Raw genomic sequence first — 18,864 nt, 5'->3', positions numbered from 1 at the left:
CACTGTTTCTCCGCGCATGCGTGGTGCTTCCCAGCGACTGTTACAGCTGACGGTATTGTTTTGATTAGCTGGTCGGCAGACCACCCTTGCCTTCCATTAAGATCTAATTTATCAGTCTAAAGACAAAACCATGGGGGACGAACAAGACATAATGTGCAAACTAGAAAACATTATGGAAATACGGTAAAAATAAAAAATAAAGTATATATATTCTTCTTCAAAGAAACCACATCTGGTAAATGTAGCTGGATGGCTCAGGAAAAGATCAGGGAGACGAATTGTCTCGCCAGCTGATATTAGCGTCTTGGCTTTGTTATTGTGCGAGGAAGCTAGCTATATGTGTCGACATAGCCTCGAGCAAGGTTAGCAAGCGGAGGAACTGCATGCAAAAAAACATGTTACAGAATAGCTTGCTAGCTGTGCATTATATATAAATCAATCCAGCTGTTTGCATCAACAAAAATCCAGATGCGAAGTGCTTTGCCAGATTAGCGGCTATCTGGCATCTTAGCTAGCTAGCTTTTTGTCATTAGCCAGGTTGTTAATTGGCTAACCATGGTTCATTCTGTTGGAACCAGTTACAAATGTACACATTGTTGAACAGATGTGCCGCTGTATAGCTTCGCGTCAGTAACATCAGTAGAAAAAAAGTATAGTTATACCAGTTATAACAATGTCATATGGTGCACGTCCACCTTTATGTCGGCTCTGCATGCATTCTATTACTTATTTCCATGACAAATAGTATCTCTCCTTATTTCACAATAAACTAATCGATTGCAACAGAAAACAGATCTCTTGAAAAATGTATATCTATCTGAAGACACTAACCAGGTTAAATAATGCAGAAACAATAGAAGAAATAAGTGCATTAGTAAATAGCCCAGTGGTATGTAACTACCTAATGTTGTGTAATTGGTAACTACTGCATTGGTAATAACTACTGTGTATTGTTGGTAACTACTGTTTTACAGTGATAACTAACTAGTAATGCATTGGTAATAACTACTGTGTATTGTTGGTAACTACTGTTTTACAGTGATAACTACTGTGTATTGTTGGTAACTACTGTTTTACAGTGATAACTACTGTGTATTGTTGGTAACTACTGTTTTACAGTGATAACTAACTGGTAATGCATTGGTTAAACTGTGTTTTCTGTCATTTCAGGAATAAGACGGTACAGATGCAGAAGATCAAGTCTCGTCTGAAGTCAGAGTTTGAGTCCCTAGAGTCTGAGGAGAAACATCTGAAGGAATACAAACAGGAGATGGACCTCCTAATGCAGGAGAAGATGGCCCATGTAGAGGAGCTACGACTTATACACGCTGATATCAATGTGGTGGGTAGAGAGAGAGAGAGACAGAGAGAGAGTGTGTGTGAGAGGAAGAGGCAGAAACCACTATTTTACTATTTGATCTGGGTTTTTTTCATGGAAAACCAGATGTGTTAGGCTTAGTTATAGTGAAACACATCCATTCAGTTTTTCATTTTTAAGTTGATTGCAATAGTGATATACCCTGGGTGAACAAAACATTAAGAACACCTTCCTAATGTTGAATTGCACCCCGCCACACTTTTGCCCTCAGAACAGCCTTACATTTTCTGGCATGGACTTTAAGTATCAAAAGCGTTCCACAGGGATGCTGGCCCATGTTGACTCCAATGCTTCCCACAGTTGTGTCAAGTTGGCTGGTTGTCCTCTGGGTGGTGGACTATTCTTGATACACATGGGAAACTGTTGATTGTGAAAAACCCAGCAGCATTGCATTTCTTGACTACCATACCCCTTTCAAAGGTATTTCAATCTTTTGTCTAACCCTCTGAATGGCACACATTCACAATGAATGTCTCAGTTGTCTCAAGGCTTAAAATCCTTCTTTAACCTGTCTCCTCCCCTACATCTACACTGACTGAAGTGGATTTAACAAGTGACATCAATAAGGGATCATAGCTTTCACCTGTATTCACCTGGTGAGTCTGTCATGGAAGGAGCAGGTGTTCATAATGTTTTGTCCACTCAGTGTATTTTGGTCTTTTTGTAGTAAATATAGTTTGTTTTCACCCCTAGCGTTTCAATTCTACCACTGGAATCGTGACGTAGAGGCACCTTGACCACATCTCAAGGGAGGGGTTCGGTATGAAATACACTCCCTTCTAGATGTGCTGGGGTGGTACCACCTCGAGGCTTACTATAAAAGCAGGTGACAGTGTGCCTTATTTGGTAATGGTCTTGGTAAGTGGAGTGTGCCAGTATGTTTAGCGTGATGCTTCCTCAAAGAGCAGTAAAGGCACATTTCCCCATATGAACAAATTCTACGTTTTTGTTGACCATTTCATACACATCTATGTGCTTTTATGAAGAAGGAAAAAATCATATACAGAGGCAAGAAGAAAAGTATGTGAACCCTTTGGAAAAACCTGGATTTCTGCATCAAATGGTCATCACATTTGATCTGGTCTTCATTTTAGTCACAACAATAGACAAACATAGAGGGATTAAACTAGTAACACACAAATTATTGTATTTTTCTTATCTATATTGAATACATAATTTAATCATTCACAGTGTAGGTTGGAAAAAATATATGAACCCCTAGGCTAATGACTTCTCCAAAAGCTAATTGGAGTCAGGAGTCAGCTAACCTGGAGTCCAATCATTGAGACGAGATTGGAGATGTTGGTTAGAGCTGCCCTGCCCTATAAAAAACACTCACTAAATTTGAGTTTGCTATTCACAAGAAGCATTGCCTGATGTGAACCATACCTCGAACAAAAGAGATCTCAGAAGACACAAGATTAAGAATGGTTGACTTGCATAAAGCTGGAAAGGGTTACAAAAGTATCTCTAGAAGCCTTGATGTTCATCAGTCCACGGTACGGAACAAAGTGGCCGTCCTGCAAAGATGACTGCAAGAGCACAGCGCAGAATGCTCAATGAGATTGAGAAGAATCTTAGCGTATCAGCTAAAGACTTACAGAAATCTCTGTTTCCGAGTCTACAATACATAAAACACTAAACAAGAATGGTTTCATGGGAGGATACCACGGAAGAAGCAAACTGCTGTTCAAAAAAACCATTGCTGCACATCTGAAGTTTGCAAAATAGCACCTGGATGTTCCACAGCGCTACTGGCTAAATATTCTGTGGACAGATGAAACTACAGTTGAGTTGTTTGCAGAAGTTGGGTGATGCAACAGGACAAAGAGCCAAAACACAGAAGTAAATCAACAACAGAACGGCTTCAACAGAAGAAAATACGCCTTCTGGAGTGGCCCAGTCAGAGTCCTGACCTCAACCCTATTGAGATGCTGTGGCAGGAGAATGTAAGGCTAACTGTCCACCAGTTGAAGCTCAACAGGAGTTGGATGATGCAACAGGACAAAGAGCCAAAACACAGAAGTAAAACAACAACAGAATGGCTTCAACAGAAGAAAATACGCCTTCTGGAGTGGCCCAGTCAGAGTCCTGAGTGTGATACTGTGAGTGAGGATGATACTGTTTATATAATAGCCTCAGATATGAGGTTTACATCTAATTGTTGTATAAGATGAATGAGTGAGGATGATACTGTTTGTATAATTGTGTAATATGATTGTGGACTGTTTAATGAAGAAAAATACAATTCCCTTTTGATTTGAACTAAATCAGAGGACCGCCCTGAGCCCAGTTAGGGTCAGACATCCTGGGACCGCCCCTGAGCACAGTTAGGGTCAGACATCCTGGACCGCCCCTGAGCCCAGTTAGGGTCAGACATCCTGGACCGCCCCTGAGCCCAGTTAGGGTCAGACATCCTGGACCGGCCCTGAGCCCAGTTAGGGTCAGGCCTCCTGGACCGGCCCTGAGCCCAGTTAGGGTCAGACATCCTGGACCGGCCCTGAGCCCAGTTAGGGTCAGACATCCTGGACCGCCCAGAGCCCAGTTAGGGTCAGACATCCTGGACCGCCCCTGAGCCCAGTTAGGGTCAGACATCCTGGGACAGCCCCTGAGCCCAGTTAGGGTCAGACATCCTGGGACAGCCCCTGAGCCCAGTTAGGGTCAGACATCCTGGACCGCCCCTGAGCCCAGTTAGGGTCAGACATCCTGGACCGGCCCTGAGCCCAGTTAGGGTCAGGCCTCCTGGACCGGCCCTGAGCCCAGTTAGGGTCAGACATCCTGGACCGGCCCTGAGCCCAGTTAGGGTCAGACATCCTGGACCGCCCCTGAGCCCAGTTAGGGTCAGACATCCTGGACCGGCCCTGAGCCCAGTTAGGGTCAGACATCCTGGGACAGCCCCTGAGCCCAGTTAGGGCCAGACATCCTGGACCGCCCCTGAGCCCAGTTAGGGTCAGACATCCTGGGACAGCCCCTGAGCCCAGTTAGGGTCAGACATCCTGGGACAGCCCCTGAGCCCAGTTAGGGCCAGACATCCTGGACCGCCCCTGAGCCCAGTTAGGGCCAGACATCCTGGACCGCCCCTGAGCCCAGTTAGGGCCAGACATCCTGGGACCACCCCTGAGCCCAGTTAGGGTCAGACATCCTGGACCGCCCCTGAGCCCAGTTAGGGTCAGACATCCTGGGACAGCCCATGAGCCCAGTTAGGGTCAGGCCTCCTGGACCGCCCCTGAGCCCAGTTAGGGCCAGACATCCTGGGACCGCCCCTGAGCCCAGTTAGGGTCAGACATCCTGGACCGCCCCTGAGCCCAGTTAGGGTCAGACATCCTGGACCGCCCCTGAGCCCAGTTAGGGTCAGACATCCTGGACCGCCCCTGAGCCCAGTTAGGGTCACACATCCTGGACCGCCCCTGAGCCCAGTTAGGGTCAGACATCCTGGACCGCCCCTGAGCCCAGTTAGGGTCAGACATCCTGGACCGCCCCTGAGCCCAGTTAGGGCCAGACATCCTGGGACCGCCCCTGAGCCCAGTTAGGGTCAGACATCCTGGACCGCCCCTGAGCCCAGTTAGGGTCAGACATCCTGGACCGCCCCTGAGCCCAGTTAGGGTCAGACATCCTGGACCGCCCCTTTGCCCAGTTAGGGTCAGACATCCTGGACCGCCCCTGAGCCCAGTTAGGGTCAGACATCCTGGACCGGCCCTGAGCCCAGTTAGGGTCAGGCCTCCTGGACCGGCCCTGAGCCCAGTTAGGGTCAGACATCCTGGGACAGCCCCTGAGCCCAGTTAGGGTCAGACATCCTGGACCGCCCCTGAGCCCAGTTAGGGTCAGACATCCTGGACAGGCCCTGAGCCCAGTTAGGGTCAGGCCTCCTGGACCGGCCCTGAGCCCAGTTAGGGTCAGACATCCTGGACCGGCCCTGAGCCCAGTTAGGGTCAGACATCCTGGACCGCCCCTGAGCCCAGTTAGGGTCAGACATCCTGGACCGGCCCTGAGCCCAGTTAGGGTCAGACATCCTGGGACAGCCCCTGAGCCCAGTTAGGGCCAGACATCCTGGACCGCCCCTGAGCCCAGTTAGGGTCAGACATCCTGGGACAGCCCCTGAGCCCAGTTAGGGTCAGACATCCTGGGACAGCCCCTGAGCCCAGTTAGGGCCAGACATCCTGGACCGCCCCTGAGCCCAGTTAGGGCCAGACATCCTGGACCGCCCCTGAGCCCAGTTAGGGCCAGACATCCTGGGACCACCCCTGAGCCCAGTTAGGGTCAGACATCCTGGACCGCCCCTGAGCCCAGTTAGGGTCAGACATCCTGGGACAGCCCATGAGCCCAGTTAGGGTCAGGCCTCCTGGACCGCCCCTGAGCCCAGTTAGGGCCAGACATCCTGGGACCGCCCCTGAGCCCAGTTAGGGTCAGACATCCTGGACCGCCCCTGAGCCCAGTTAGGGTCAGACATCCTGGACCGCCCCTGAGCCCAGTTAGGGTCAGACATCCTGGACCGCCCCTGAGCCCAGTTAGGGTCACACATCCTGGACCGCCCCTGAGCCCAGTTAGGGTCAGACATCCTGGACCGCCCCTGAGCCCAGTTAGGGTCAGACATCCTGGACCGCCCCTGAGCCCAGTTAGGGCCAGACATCCTGGGACCGCCCCTGAGCCCAGTTAGGGTCAGACATCCTGGACCGCCCCTGAGCCCAGTTAGGGTCAGACATCCTGGACCGCCCCTGAGCCCAGTTAGGGTCAGACATCCTGGACCGCCCCTTTGCCCAGTTAGGGTCAGACATCCTGGACCGCCCCTGAGCCCAGTTAGGGTCAGACATCCTGGACCGCCCCTGAGCCCAGTTAGGGTCAGACATCCTGGACCGCCCAGAGCCCAGTTAGGGTCAGACATCCTGGACCGCCCCTGAGCCCAGTTAGGGTCAGACATCCTGGGACAGCCCCTGAGCCCAGTTAGGGTCAGACATCCTGGGACAGCCCCTGAGCCCAGTTAGGGTCAGACATCCTGGACAGCCCCTGAGCCCAGTTAGGGTCAGACATCCTGGACCGCCCCTTTGCCCAGTTAGGGTCAGGCCTCCTGGACCGGCCCTGAGCCCAGTTAGGGTCAGACATCCTGGACCGCCCCTGAGCCCAGTTAGGGTCAGACATCCTGGACCGCCCAGAGCCCAGTTAGGGTCAGACATCCTGGGACCGCCCCTGAGCACAGTTAGGGTCAGACATCCTGGACCGCCCCTGAGCCCAGTTAGGGTCAGACATCCTGGACCGCCCCTGAGCCCAGTTAGGGTCAGACATCCTGGACCGGCCCTGAGCCCAGTTAGGGTCAGGCCTCCTGGACCGGCCCTGAGCCCAGTTAGGGTCAGACATCCTGGACCGGCCCTGAGCCCAGTTAGGGTCAGACATCCTGGACCGCCCAGAGCCCAGTTAGGGTCAGACATCCTGGACCGCCCCTGAGCCCAGTTAGGGTCAGACATCCTGGGACAGCCCCTGAGCCCAGTTAGGGTCAGACATCCTGGGACAGCCCCTGAGCCCAGTTAGGGTCAGACATCCTGGACCGCCCCTGAGCCCAGTTAGGGTCAGACATCCTGGACCGGCCCTGAGCCCAGTTAGGGTCAGGCCTCCTGGACCGGCCCTGAGCCCAGTTAGGGTCAGACATCCTGGACCGGCCCTGAGCCCAGTTAGGGTCAGACATCCTGGACCGCCCCTGAGCCCAGTTAGGGTCAGACATCCTGGACCGGCCCTGAGCCCAGTTAGGGTCAGACATCCTGGGACAGCCCCTGAGCCCAGTTAGGGCCAGACATCCTGGACCGCCCCTGAGCCCAGTTAGGGTCAGACATCCTGGGACAGCCCCTGAGCCCAGTTAGGGTCAGACATCCTGGGACAGCCCCTGAGCCCAGTTAGGGCCAGACATCCTGGACCGCCCCTGAGCCCAGTTAGGGCCAGACATCCTGGACCGCCCCTGAGCCCAGTTAGGGCCAGACATCCTGGGACCACCCCTGAGCCCAGTTAGGGTCAGACATCCTGGACCGCCCCTGAGCCCAGTTAGGGTCAGGCCTCCTGGACCGCCCCTGAGCCCAGTTAGGGCCAGACATCCTGGGACCACCCCTGAGCCCAGTTAGGGTCAGACATCCTGGACCGCCCCTGAGCCCAGTTAGGGTCAGACATCCTGGGACAGCCCATGAGCCCAGTTAGGGTCAGGCCTCCTGGACCGCCCCTGAGCCCAGTTAGGGCCAGACATCCTGGGACCGCCCCTGAGCCCAGTTAGGGTCAGACATCCTGGACCGCCCCTGAGCCCAGTTAGGGTCAGACATCCTGGACCGCCCCTGAGCCCAGTTAGGGTCAGACATCCTGGACCGCCCCTGAGCCCAGTTAGGGTCAGACATCCTGGACCGCCCCTGAGCCCAGTTAGGGTCAGACATCCTGGACCGCCCCTGAGCCCAGTTAGGGTCAGACATCCTGGACCGCCCCTGAGCCCAGTTAGGGCCAGACATCCTGGGACCGCCCCTGAGCCCAGTTAGGGTCAGACATCCTGGACCGCCCCTGAGCCCAGTTAGGGTCAGACATCCTGGACCGCCCCTGAGCCCAGTTAGGGTCAGACATCCTGGACCGCCCCTTTGCCCAGTTAGGGTCAGACATCCTGGACCGCCCCTGAGCCCAGTTAGGGTCAGACATCCTGGACCGCCCCTGAGCCCAGTTAGGGTCAGACATCCTGGACCGCCCAGAGCCCAGTTAGGGTCAGACATCCTGGACCGCCCCTGAGCCCAGTTAGGGTCAGACATCCTGGGACAGCCCCTGAGCCCAGTTAGGGTCAGACATCCTGGGACAGCCCCTGAGCCCAGTTAGGGTCAGACATCCTGGACAGCCCCTGAGCCCAGTTAGGGTCAGACATCCTGGACCGCCCCTTTGCCCAGTTAGGGTCAGGCCTCCTGGACCGGCCCTGAGCCCAGTTAGGGTCAGACATCCTGGACCGCCCCTGAGCCCAGTTAGGGTCAGACATCCTGGACCGCCCAGAGCCCAGTTAGGGTCAGACATCCTGGACCGCCCCTGAGCCCAGTTAGGGTCAGACATCCTGGGACAGCCCCTGAGCCCAGTTAGGGTCAGACATCCTGGACAGCCCCTGAGCCCAGTTAGGGTCAGACATCCTGGACCGGCCCTGAGCCCAGTTAGGGTCAGGCCTCCTGGACCGGCCCTGAGCCCAGTTAGGGTCAGACATCCTGGACCGGCCCTGAGCCCAGTTAGGGTCAGACATCCTGGACCGCCCCTGAGCCCAGTTAGGGTCAGACATCCTGGACCGGCCCTGAGCCCAGTTAGGGTCAGGCCTCCTGGACCGGCCCTGAGCCCAGTTAGGGTCAGACATCCTGGACCGGCCCTGAGCCCAGTTAGGGTCAGACATCCTGGACCGCCCCTGAGCCCAGTTAGGGTCAGACATCCTGGACCGGCCCTGAGCCCAGTTAGGGTCAGACATCCTGGGACAGCCCAGAGCCCAGTTAGGGCCAGACATCCTGGACCGCCCCTGAGCCCAGTTAGGGTCAGACATCCTGGACCGCCCCTGAGCCCAGTTAGGGTCAGACATCCTGGACCGCCCCTGAGCCCAGTTAGGGTCAGACATCCTGGGACAGCCCCTGAGCCCAGTTAGGGCCAGACATCCTGGACCGCCCCTGAGGCCAGTTAGGGCCAGACATCCTGGGACCACCCCTGAGCCCAGTTAGGGTCAGACATCCTGGACCGCCCCTGAGCCCAGTTAGGGTCAGACATCCTGGGACAGCCCATGAGCCCAGTTAGGGTCAGGCCTCCTGGACCGCCCCTGAGCCCAGTTAGGGCCAGACATCCTGGGACTGCCTCTGAGCCCAGTTAGGGTCAGACATCCTGGACCGCCCCTGAGCCCAGTTAGGGTCAGACATCCTGGACCGCCCCTGAGCCCAGTTAGGGTCAGACATCCTGGACCGCCCCTGAGCCCAGTTAGGGTCAGACATCCTGGACCGCCCCTGAGCCCAGTTAGGGTCAGACATCCTGGACCGCCCCTGAGCCCAGTTAGGGTCAGACATCCTGGACCGCCCCTGAGCCCAGTTAGGGTCAGACATCCTGGACCGCCCCTGAGCCCAGTTAGGGTCAGACATCCTGGACCGCCCCTGAGCCCAGTTAGGGTCAGACATCCTGGGACAGCCCCTGAGCCCAGTTAGGGCCAGACATCCTGGGACAGCCCCTGAGCCCAGTTAGGGCCAGACATCCTGGACCGCCCCTGAGCCCAGTTAGGGCCAGACATCCTGGGACCGCCCCTGAGCCCAGTTAGGGTCAGACATCCTGGACCGCCCCTGAGCCCAGTTAGGGTCAGACATCCTGGGACAGCCCCTGAGCCCAGTTAGGGTCAGACATCCTGGGACAGCCCCTGAGCCCAGTTAGGGCCAGACATCCTGGGACAGCCCCTGAGCCCAGTTAGGGCCAGACATCCTGGGACAGCCCATGAGCCCAGTTAGGGCCAGACATCCTGGGACCGCCCCTGAGCCCAGTTAGGGTCAGACATCCTGGGACAGCCCCTGAGCCCAGTTAGGGCCAGACATCCTGGGACAGCCCCTGAGCCCAGTTAGGGTCAGACATCCTGGACCGGCCCTGAGCCCAGTTAGGGCCAGACATCCTGGACCGGCCCTGAGCCCAGTTAGGGTCAGACATCCTGGACCGCCCCTGAGCCCAGTTAGGGTCAGACATCCTGGACCGCCCCTGAGCCCAGTTAGGGTCAGACATCCTGGGACAGCCCTCTTCGGCCCTTCCGAATAAAACCCCACTCGGGTTTTCGATCAGCAGACCGGGCTTACCTCAATTACGAGATGGCTAAAGGTTGCAGACCATGTTTCTCTCAACATAGTGAAGACTGGGTTTGTGCAGATAGCCAACTATTTACGACGTTTGGAATGAGACTAACGTGAGGTAAAGTAAATAATTCATTCATTCGAAGACTAATTGATCAGATAAAATATCTGAAAAGTTGTTTTAGGAAATGATAACTTTGTAATCTGAATATTTTTCCTTGGTTCCCCCCACTTCCTAGTTAATTAGTTACGCGATTAATCAGTTGATCGCGTAATAACTAATTACAGCGAATCTCCTTATTAAAAACTATAAGTCTTCAGTTAATGATAGTAAAGACAAGACAGGAGGAATGGTCCAAAATTCCTCCTGACCGTTGTGCAGGTCTGATCCACAACGACAGAAAACATTTGTTTGAGGTTATTGCTGCCAAACCAGTTATTCAATCAAAAGGTGCACATAGTTTTTCCACCCTGTACTTGTACACATTGTGTTCAGAAAAAACATGAAAACATATAATTGTTTGTGTTATTAGTTGAAGCAGACTGTGTTTGTCTGTTGTTGTGACTTAGATAAAGATCAGATACAATTTTATTACCAATTTATGCAGAAATTCAGGTATTTCCAAAGGGTTCACAAACTTTCTCTTGCCACTGTAAGTTCTGAAAATCACGTTAATATTCGTAGCTACAGCCATCGTAACAAGAAATAGATGACAATGATGGTCAAATCAACTCATTGTGTTTTTCCCCAACTGCTACGGCTGATTGGCGTTGCAGTCTGCTAAAACAGGTGGCTCATAGTTCAATGGTGTGAGCAGTAATCTCACATGGGGCAGATTTGTTGTTATTTACAATAGTCATCCCATGCCCACACACTTCCAATTCTGAAAAATGAAAGCCTACCTGTGAGAGGGGTCACCCTGGTAGTAGTTTTTGGATTTTATACAGTACTCAAAACCAATTTGTGAGTTCATTTGACCATTGGAAAAAGCGCTAATGGGTAAATACCGCAATACGGGTTTGATTGAATTGAGCCTCTAATCTTCATTTTCAAGATGATGCACTTTTCTCCCCAACACCACAATACATGTGAGTCCACATTTCAATTACTTATTTTTCACCCAATGGGGAATTCAAATTTACACTGCAAGTGGTAATAGATGTCAGTAACTCTGCACCTCAACACTGTCAGATAACTGTCCAGAGTTGTGTTTGGTAATAGATGTCAGTAACTCTGCACCTCAACACTGTCAGATAACTGTCCAGAGTTGTGTTTGGTAATAGATGTCAGTAACTCTGCACCTCAACACTGTTAGATAACTGTCCAGAGTTGTGTTTGGTAATAGATGTCAGGAACTCTGCACCTCAACACTGTTAGATAACTGTCCAGAGTTGTGTTTGGTAATAGATGTCAGTAACTCTGCACCTCAACACTGTTAGATAACTGTCCAGAGTTGTGTTTGGTAATAGATGTCAGTAACTCTGCACCTCAACACTGTCAGATAACTGTCCAGAGTTGTGTTTGGTAATAGATGTCAGTAACTCTGCACCTCAACACTGTCAGATAACTGTCCAGAGTTGTGTTTGGTAATATATGTCAGTAACTCTGCACCTCAACACTGTCAGATAACTGTCCAGAGTTGTGTTTGGTAATAGATGTCAGTAACTCTGCACCTCAACACTGTCAGATAACTGTCCAGAGTTGTGTTTGGTAATATATGTCAGCAACTCTGCACCTCAACACTGTCAGATAACTGTCCAGAGTTGTGTTTGGTAATAGATGTCAGCAACTCTGCACCTCAACACTGTCAGATAACTGTCCAGAGTTGTGTTTGGTAATAGATGTCAGTAACTCTGCACCTCAACACTGTTAGATAACTGTCCAGAGTTGTGTTTGCTCACAATGCACAACATTTTATTCTCAGATTGCTTCAGTGGACTTCTGGCAATTACACTTTAGTGAGAAAGTGTTGGGATCAGGTACAACTACATTTACCCAATCCCAAAATTAATATTCATGAACAACTCCCTCACCCACAACTTCTCACCTGAAAGCATTTTTGGAAAATGTGAAGGGATTGGGCAAAGGCTGAAATGGGGTTGAGATTTACAGAAAAATAACAAACTATTTAAGGTTCTTTCTCCTCCCTCCGTCTCCTCCTCTTCTTCATTCTCTCTCCCATTATCTCCTTCTCTTCTCCCCTTCCACCTCTCTCCTTCTCCTCCCCAGATGGAGAGCACTATAAAGCAGTCAGAGAACGACCTGAACAAGCTGCTGGAGACGACGCGGAGGCTCCATGATGACTACAAACCCCTGAAGGAACATGTAGACGCACTGAGGATGACCCTGGGCCTTCACAGACTGCCCAACCTCAACGAAGAGGAGGAGAAACTCTCCCTGGAGTCAGTACACATACTATACACACACACACGGTGGCACAGGCCCTCACACACACATCAACTTGTTCTCTGTGCTATCTTCTATCTGTTGCCATAGTTACTTTGAGAAACAGAAGGCTGAGTGGCAGAAGGAGCCTCATGAGCCCACAATCCCAGAATCCCTTGCAGCAGCGGCTGCTGCAGCCCAACAACTCCAGGTCTCCCGGAAACAAGACGCCCGCCAGACTGCCACTTTCAGACAACAGCCCCCTCCCATGAAGGTACACAATACACACCCTCCCATGAAGGTACACAATACACACCCTCCCATGAAGGTACACAATACACACCCTCCCATGAAGGTACACAATACACACCCTCCCATGAAGGTACACAATACACACCCTCCTATGAAGGTCCATAGTACACACCCTCCTATGAAGGTACACACCCCCCTATGAAGGTACATACCCCCCTATGAAGGTACACACCCTCCTATGAAGGTACACACCCTCCTATGAAGGTCCACAGTACACACCCTCCTATGAAGGTACACACCCCCCTATGAAGGTACACACCCTCTTATGAAGGTACACACCCTCCTATGTAGGTACACACCCTCCTATGTAGGTACACACCCTCCTATGAAGGTACACACCCTCCTATGAAGGTACACACCCTCCTATGAAGGTACACACCCTCCTATGAAGGTACACACCCTCCTATGAAGGTACACACCCTCCTATGAAGGTACACACCCTCCTATGAAGGTACACACCCTCCTATGTAGGTACACAACCTCCTCCCCCATCTGTACCTACACAATGACGACACTGTACTGACTTCTGTATGGACATAGTAATGACACACTATAACATCTCTGTCCTCTCTCCAGGCCTGTCTGTCATGCCACCAGCAGATCCATCGTAACGCTCCCATCTGTCCACTGTGTAAGGCCAAGAGTCGCTCCCGCAACCCCAAGAAACCCAAGAGGAAGCCTGACGAGTAGACACACAGTAGACACACACACACAAACATATCTTCATAACCTTCTCCATGCCATGGAACCTGCATTTAGTATTAACTTCATTATCCTAAGTGTTTTTTAATGGTGCTAAAGTGTTGAAATGTAATTGGTTAAGGTTTAATAGACCGTAACCATGTTATATGCAATAATACAAACCATTATACTGTAGCTGTACCCATGTTGTGATTGGTTCAGGCATTATACATGTAAAACTGACTGAATGTACTTGTTACTCTGTATTTAGTATGTTTACATTGCATGAACACTTTCCATGGCTGAGCTATAATGACTGTGTTGTAACTGTTTGTGATGATATGAAAGTGGGTTTTATTGTTGCAGTGTATAACCCAGGAAGTTGTTCTAATGTTTACTGAACACATAAGGGACGGTCACGGACTGAGAAAACCATGACGCTTATTTGCTTTTAACAGTGTTGTAATGTGAAACTTTAATACAAGAATTGAAAAATAAATGTCTGTTTTGTACTGTAGTTGGAATTGTATTTTCTTCTAGACGAAGATGAATCTCATTATAATACAGGGTCACACACAGGGCTCTGATCAGAAGTAGTGCACTATATGGGGAATATTTCAGATAGGTCCGCATGGTGATAGTGCCAGTATGAAGGTACCTTCAGCTCAATTCTTGTACTGTCGTCAAGAAGTCGTCAGGTTAACATTCTGGGCCTTCAGGGTAATTCTTTATTGACATTCTGTTGGCAGGTTACATCCAGATTCCTGTTCCGTCTCCAAGGTAACCCCAGGTTGCTGTGACTCCCTATGGCCTGCTGGGGGTCAGAGGTCTTGTGGAGGCTCCTCAGCAGCTCACCCAAATTGCACACTGGGAGAATCTCATTTACATACTCCTGGCATCCTCTCTCCTTGCCTCCTCAAAGCCCATTGGATGAGAAAGCCAGAGGTCCATCCCCTCTGACCTCCTCCAATCGGTTTAGAGAAGTAGAGAGGACGTGAGGAGTATGTAAATGAGATTCTCCCACGGCGTCCTCCCAACACCAGAACACAGATTGATTTACCTAAATGAGGGACATTCTGTTCCCACAGGGCTTCTGCTTCTTGGGATTGTTTGCAGTCCACTGAACATGGCAGCAGCTACAGAACCAAAACAGAAAAGAACACAAACACTATGAGCAGTCTGGACGGTACCGTGTGTGTTGTACCCTGTTGTAGAGGTGTGGTGTTGTATCCTGTTGTAGAGGTGTGGTGTTGTACCCTGTTGTAGAGGTGTGGTGTTGTACCCTGTTGTAGAGCTGTGGTGTTGTACCCTGTTGTAGAGGTGTGTTGTATCCTGTTGTAGAGGTGTGTTGTACCCTGTTGTAGAGGTGTGGTGTTGTACCCTGTTGTAGAGGTGTGGTGTTGTACCCTGTTGTAGAGGTGTGGTGTTGTACCCTGTTGTAGAGGTGTGGTGTTGTACCCTGTTGTAGAGGTGTGTGTTGTATCCTGTTGTAGAGGTGTGTTGTACCCTGTTGTAGAGGTGTGTTGTACCCTGTTGTAGAGGTGTGGAGTTGTACCCTGTTGTGGAGGTGTGGTGTTGTACCCTGTGGTAGAGGTGTGGTGTTGTACCCTGTTGTAGAGGTGTGGTGTTGTACCCTGTTGTAGAGGTGTGTGTCCTGTTGGAGAGGTGTGTGTTGTATCCTGTTGGAGAGGTGTGGTGTTGTACCCTGTTGTAGAGGTGTGTTGTACCCTGTTGCAGAGGTTTGTTGTACCCTGTTGTAGAGGTGTGGTGTTGTACCCTGTTGTAGAGGTGTGTTGTACCCTGTTGTAGAGGTGTGTTGTACCCTGTTGTAGAGGTGTGTTGTACCCTGTTGTAGAGGTGTGGAGTTGTACCCAGTTGTAGAGGTGTGGTGTTGTACCCTGTGGTAGAGGTGTGGTGTTGTACCCTGTTGTAGAGGTGTGGTGTTGTACCCTGTTGTAGAGGTGTGGTGTTGTACCCTGTTGTAGAGGTGTGGTGTTGTACCTTGTTGTATAGGTGTGTTGTATCCTGTTGCAGAGGTGTGTTGTACCCTGTTGCAGAGGTGTGTTGTACCCTGTTGTAGAGGTGTGTTGTACCCTGTTGTAGAGGTGTGTTGTACCCTGTTGTAGAGGTGTGTTGTACCCTGTTGTAGAGGTGTGTTGTATCCTGTTGTAGAGGTGTGTTGTACCCTGTTGTAGAGGTGTGTTGTACCCTGTTGTAGAGGTGTGTTGTACCCTGTTGTAGAGGTGTGTTGTACCCTGTTGCAGAGGTGTGTTGTACCCTGTTGCAGAGGTGTGTTGTACCCTGTTGTAGAGGTGTGTGTTGTGTTGTACCCTGTTGTAGAGGTGTGGTGTTGTACCCTGTTGTAGAGGTGTGGTGTTGTACCTTGTTGTATAGGTGTGTTGTATCCTGTTGTAGAGGTGTGTTGTACCCTGTTGCAGAGGTGTGTTGTACCCTGTTGTAGAGGTGTGTTGTACCCTGTTGTAGAGGTGTGTTGTACCCTGTTGTAGAGGTGTGTTGTACCCTGTTGTAGAGGTGTGTTGTACCCTGTTGTAGAGGTGTGTTGTACCCTGTTGTAGAGGTGTGTTGTATCCTGTTGTAGAGGTGTGTTGTATCCTGTTGTAGAGGTGTGTTGTATCCTGTTGTAGAGGTGTGTTGTACCCTGTTGTAGAGGTGTGTTGTACCCTGTTGTAGAGGTGTGTTGTACCCTGTTGCAGAGGTGTGTTGTACCCTGTTGCAGAGGTGTGTTGTACCCTGTTGTAGAGGTGTGTGTTGTGTTGTACCCTGTTGTAGAGGTGTGGTGTTGTACCCTGTTGTAGAGGTGTGGTGTTGTACCTTGTTGTATAGGTGTGTTGTATCCTGTTGCAGAGGTGTGTTGTACCCTGTTGCAGAGGTGTGTTGTACCCTGTTGTAGAGGTGTGTTGTACCCTGTTGTAGAGGTGTGTTGTACCCTGTTGTAGAGGTGTGTTGTACCCTGTTGTAGAGGTGTGTTGTATCCTGTTGTAGAGGTGTGTTGTACCCTGTTGTAGAGGTGTGTTGTACCCTGTTGTAGAGGTGTGTTGTACCCTGTTGTAGAGGTGTGTTGTACCCTGTTGCAGAGGTGTGTTGTACCCTGTTGCAGAGGTGTGTTGTACCCTGTTGTAGAGGTGTGTGTTGTGTTGTACCCTGTTGTAGAGGTGTGGTGTTGTACCCTGTTGTAGAGGTGTGGTGTTGTACCTTGTTGTATAGGTGTGTTGTATCCTGTTGTAGAGGTGTGTTGTACCCTGTTGCAGAGGTGTGTTGTACCCTGTTGTAGAGGTGTGTTGTACCCTGTTGTAGAGGTGTGTTGTACCCTGTTGTAGAGGTGTGTTGTACCCTGTTGTAGAGGTGTGTTGTACCCTGTTGTAGAGGTGTGTTGTACCCTGTTGTAGAGGTGTGTTGTATCCTGTTGTAGAGGTGTGTTGTATCCTGTTGTAGAGGTGTGTTGTATCCTGTTGTAGAGGTGTGTTGTACCCTGTTGTAGAGGTGTGTTGTACCCTGTTGTAGAGGTGTGTTGTACCCTGTTGCAGAGGTGTGTTGTACCCTGTTGCAGAGGTGTGTTGTACCCTGTTGTAGAGGTGTGTGTTGTGTTGTACCCTGTTGTAGAGGTGTGGTGTTGTACCCTGTTGTAGAGGTGTGGTGTTGTACCTTGTTGTATAGGTGTGTTGTATCCTGTTGTAGAGGTGTGTTGTACCCTGTTGCAGAGGTGTGTTGTACCCTGTTGTAGAGGTGTGTTGTACCCTGTTGTAGAGGTGTGTTGTACCCTGTTGTAGAGGTGTGTTGTACCCTGTTGTAGAGGTGTGTTGTACCCTGTTGTAGAGGTGTGTTGTACCCTGTTGTAGAGGTGTGTTGTATCCTGTTGTAGAGGTGTGTTGTATCCTGTTGTAGAGGTGTGTTGTATCCTGTTGTAGAGGTGTGTTGTACCCTGTTGTAGAGGTGTGTTGTACCCTGTTGTAGAGGTGTGTTGTACCCTGTTGCAGAGGTGTGTTGTACCCTGTTGTAGAGGTGTGTGTAGTGTTGTACCCTGTTGTAGAGATGTGGTGTTGTACCCTGTTGTAGAGGTGTGTGTTGTACCCTGTTGTAGAGGTGTGTAGTTTATCCTCCAGTGTGTTAACGTCCAGTTGAGTAGCCTTCTTCCTGATGAAGATGTTCAGGGCTGCCTGCTGCTACACACACACACACACACACACACACAGAGCATGTGTCAGTAAATTACTCAGCCAGTAGAGACATGCAGCTCAAAAGATAAGAGACAGTCATGTGACGAGAAAGATTATTTTACCTGTCTCATCTCCTCTGTGAATGTCTGGGGCTTCAGGACAGAGATGAGCTGTAGGGGGACCAGCTGGGTCCCAGTCGGGGGCTTCAGGGCAGAGATGAGCTGTAGGTGGACCAGCTGGGTCCCAGTCTGGGGCTTCAGGGCAGAGATGAGCTGTAGGGGGACCAGCTGGGTCCCAGTCTGGAGCTTCAGTGCAGAGATGAGCTGTAGGGGGACCAGCTGGGCCCAGTCTGGAGCTTCAGGGCAGAGATGAGCTGTAGGGGGACCAGCTGGGTTGGTTCTGTCCTCGCTCTTGCAGGGTCCAAAGACTTTCTCAGTCTACACTGCATACTCTTCTGCAGGTCTTTCTCCTGTGTCTCCCTCTGTCCTTTAGGGTTGGGGGGCTTCCCTATGCAGGGCTTTCTCCTGTCTATCCCTCTGTCCTTCAGGGTTGGGGGGCTTCCCTCTGCAGGGCTTTCTCCTGTCTCTCCCTCTGTCCTTTAGGTTTGGGGGGCTTCCCTCTGCAGGTCTTTCTCCTGTGTCTCCCTCTGTCCTTCAGGGTTGGGGGGCTTCCCTCTGCAGGGCTTTCTCCTGTCTCTCCCTCTGTCCTTCAGGGTTGGGGGGCTTCCCTCTGCAAGGCTTTCTCATGTCTCTCCCTCTGTCCTTCAGGGTTGGGGGGCTTCCCTCTGCAGGGCTTTCTCCTGTCTCTCCCTCTGTCCTTTAGGGTTGGGGGCTTCCCTCTGCAGGTCTTTCTCCTGTGTCTCCCCCTGTCCTTCAGGGTTGGGGGGCTTCCCTCTGCAGGTCTTTCTCCTGTCTCTCCCTCTGTCCTTTAGGGTTGGGGGGTTTTCCCTCTGCAGGGCTTTCTCCTGTCTCTCCCTCTGTCCTTTAGGGTTGGGTGGCTTCCCTCTGCAGGGCTTTCTCCTGTCTCTCCCTCTGTCCTTCAGGGTTGCGGGGCTTCCCTCTGCAGGTCTTTCTCCTGTGTCTCTCTCTGTCCTTCAAGGTTGGGGGGCTTCCCTCTGCAGGGCTTTCTTCTGTGTCTCCCTCTGTC

The 18,864-nt window shown here is 51.4% G+C and overlaps 1 protein-coding gene across 1 annotated transcript; it reads left to right on the top strand.

The window, feature by feature from the left end:
• Window positions 1-9: 9 nt before the first annotated feature.
• LOC110504289 (zinc finger C4H2 domain-containing protein) lies at window positions 10-14,060 on the top strand. The gene is made up of 5 exons (XM_036970102.2): window positions 10-183; window positions 1,171-1,342; window positions 12,395-12,567; window positions 12,662-12,824; window positions 13,439-14,060. The coding sequence occupies exons 1-5, from the start codon at window positions 131-133 to the stop codon at window positions 13,550-13,552; spliced, it is 675 nt and encodes a 224-aa protein (XP_036825997.1). The 5' UTR covers window positions 10-130; the 3' UTR covers window positions 13,553-14,060.
• The last annotated feature ends 4,804 nt before the right edge of the window (window positions 14,061-18,864 follow it).

Source organism: Oncorhynchus mykiss, chromosome 25, assembly GCF_057628025.1.
Source record: "Oncorhynchus mykiss isolate SJ-2025 chromosome 25, ASM5762802v1, whole genome shotgun sequence".
Classification (NCBI taxonomy): Eukaryota; Metazoa; Chordata; class Actinopteri; order Salmoniformes; family Salmonidae; genus Oncorhynchus; species Oncorhynchus mykiss.
Note: the sequence above shows the minus strand (reverse complement) of the source record. Positions and strands in the feature narration are given on the sequence as shown.